Source organism: Gavialis gangeticus, unplaced genomic scaffold, assembly GCF_001723915.1.
Source record: "Gavialis gangeticus isolate Ggan-Ray unplaced genomic scaffold, GavGan_comp1, whole genome shotgun sequence".
NCBI lineage: Eukaryota > Metazoa > Chordata > Crocodylia > Gavialidae > Gavialis > Gavialis gangeticus.
Window position 1 is genome coordinate 32,176,733 of NW_017729028.1, and position 2,788 is coordinate 32,179,520.

Genomic DNA, 2,788 nt, shown 5'->3' on the forward strand with positions numbered 1-2,788 from the left:
GGCTGGAGTGGCGGGGACTCTGCGCCCGGGAAAACTCAGGCCCGTAATCCACAGGCTCGACACGCCCGCTCAGTCAAGCAGAAAGAGGGTCTTAGCCATCCACCAGCTGGCTTGGAAAAGGGCCTTTCTGGAGAATATCAACTCTCTCGTGAAGTAGGATACTCAACGTTTATGCCAGCGGATGTCCCAGACACAGAATCCATGACCCAGGACAGGAAGGAGACTCCAAAGCCATTGCAGTTCAGGCTTGGCAACCCTGAGGTGAGGCGGATGCTGTCTGCAAGGAGCAATGCCAGTAATACTGTAGGGTCTTTCCTCAGCCAGTCCACGGGGCCCGTGCCTCCTGGCCTAAGAGATGCCATAGTTATTGTAGTAGGTAGCCGTGGCATCTGCTAGGACAGAGATGAGACTTGTCTCCGAAGAGTGAGAGCCACCTGCAGCCTGGGGCACCTGGGCATGTCCGCCGATTAACACCCCACTGTGCTCAGGGTGGCCGGGGGTGTTGAGATACTGGTCGAACTCATTGCGGTCCATCTCCCCGAGGAGCTCGGCTTGGCTCAGCTGGTCCAGGCTGTCGAAGCCGGGATGCTCCGGCGGCGGGGAAAGCTGGCCCAGGTGAGCGTGGAGGTTCGGGGTGTGGAGGGGGTGAAAGGCTGGCGCGTAGTAGCTGGGAGGCGGCGGAGGAGGAGGGGGTGGGCAGCTGGAGACCGCAGGGATCATGGAAGTGCCAGGCTGGGGCACGGGTATGGCGCCAAGGGGATGGTGGTTACATTGGAGGGGGCTGGCCGAGTACTCTGGGGAGTAGGTGGGCCCTGGCATATGGGGGTGGCAATGCTCTTCTGGGCAGGGGGACGAGAAGAAGCTCTGCTCAGGGTCTATCACGTCCAAGGGAGACATCTCAGGCGGGGTGGGCAGCCCGTAGGGGTAAGTGTCCATGTTGGCGCTGGCACTGCTGCTGCTGCTGCTGCTGGCCTGAACCTCCCTGTATCCCCTGATGCTCTGCAGCACGGGGCGAGGCGAGTACTCACCCTGCCCCTCTTTCTCTCCTGCCGCCCTGCTGCAGGTCCGCTTCTCCGGCACCGAGTTCTGATCTCGGGAGAGGTTCCCCAGCAAAAATCCCGGGTCCACCCGCTTGCAGATGCGCTTGACTTGTTTCTTCCTCCTGGGCCGGTACTTGTAATTGGGGTAATCTTGCATGTGCTGCACCCTTAGCCTCTCCGCCTCCTCCACATAGGGCCTCTTCTGGGAAGGGGACAGAGCCTTCCAGGACTTGCCTGCAATGGAGAAGGAACAAAAACCCCCTTAGATGCTGCAGTGGAAGTAGATGCACTGGGCGCGAAGGGTTAGTTCCCCAAAGCCCTGAGGCTACAAACAGATGTCACGTTTATCCTGAGAGAACCCATTTTTCTCCTGGGACAAAGCGTGATTGTTCAGACTTCCCAGTTCGTTGTCCCAGGACAAACCCTAACTGAGCTTGCAGGATAGGAAAGGCTAACAGCTTGTTCTGGGTCACCGCCAAGTGCATCCGAACTGTTGTCCCTGGACTGCAATGGCAGAGAAGCATCCGTGCATTTAGACACTCCCTAAACCCCAGTGAAAAGGGCAATGTGTGTGCAAGCCAGTCCCGTGACTTTTCTAGTCTGGGACACACACAAGCACACCGTGTCCAGGGACAAATGCAACAGCTGTGCCTGTGACAATGATAAGGACCAAGGCACAGATCCCAAGAGAGAGATCAGCAGGGCTTGAATCAAATAGGCTGGGATCTGGTCCCCATACAGTGATCCCCCCCAATGCAAAAGTCAGGGATGTCGCAGCACGGGGACCTTGTAGCCAGACTCATCCCTGGGACAGATCCCACTTGAAGGAAAGGAGAACGCAGCCCCTGCTCCACAGTAGTCTCACCTCTGCCTCTGCCAAATAGAGAGTTTGCAGACCTCGTGGCTATCATACTGGCCCCGATCAGACACTTCCCGAGCAGGGCTTTTTAAATGAAATACAAGCATGGCATTGCCCACGCGGCGGGGAACACACCTGCTCCTTGTCCTTAGACCAGAGTCAGAGTTTTCTTCTCGTCTCTGGTTTTCACGCACAAATGGGAACGGTGTTGCAATCCGATTGCCTTACTCCAAAGGGATGACAGCAAGCAAAGGTATCTTCCTAGTCCTAGGTGAGCACTGGGGGATCCTGGCAAACTCTGGGATAGCATTTCTTCAGGAGACCAGCCAAAAGCCAGAGGAAACTCCTTTAAAAAGGGGCTTGATGAGCATTTTAAGATAGAGTTGCCTGCAAAACTTTGACCCTGATGGCCCAGAAGTTCCCTTCCAGTCCTGCCGTCCCATGGAAAAGCTTTACTGGGAGTTAGCACCAATGCTGGAAAACAAGTTAGTGTTTCCCTTGAATTTGGCAGGGGGGTGGTGCCAGCCTCCTGGGACAACAGGGGGTGAGATCAAACTCTCTGATGGGCTGTGATCTTCCAGTCCTACCTTCCTATGGGGAGGTAGCACCAACACCGGGAAACCGGGTAGCATCCCTTCCACTTGGCAGGGGGCAAAAGCGGCTGGTGCCAGCCTCCCTGGATGCGGCAGGGTGAGATCGAAATAGCCTGCCATCTTCCCAGTCTCGAGGAGACTGAGGGGCGGGGGGGGAAGAAATAAGTAGCGTGCACACAGAGACACTAGATTTGAAACAAAGCCGGAGGGGTGCAGAGGACTGGGGTTGTGCAGCGACAACCAAGTGCTTTTTTGAGTCCTGGCTGTTCCCCTTTCTTAGCAGAAATGGTGGGAGA

At 56.4% G+C, this 2,788-nt stretch overlaps 1 protein-coding gene across 1 annotated transcript in view; it reads right to left on the reverse strand.

Moving 5' to 3' along the window:
• Positions 1–152: 152 nt before the first annotated feature.
• The window catches only part of SOX7 (SRY-box 7), an 8,762-nt gene continuing 6,126 nt past the window's right edge, over positions 153–2,788 (reverse strand). The window contains exon 2 of the mRNA XM_019520902.1: positions 153–1,274. Within this exon, the coding sequence (XP_019376447.1) occupies positions 349–1,274 (926 nt within the window). The 3' untranslated portion in view covers positions 153–348. The remainder of the gene's footprint in view (positions 1,275–2,788) is intronic.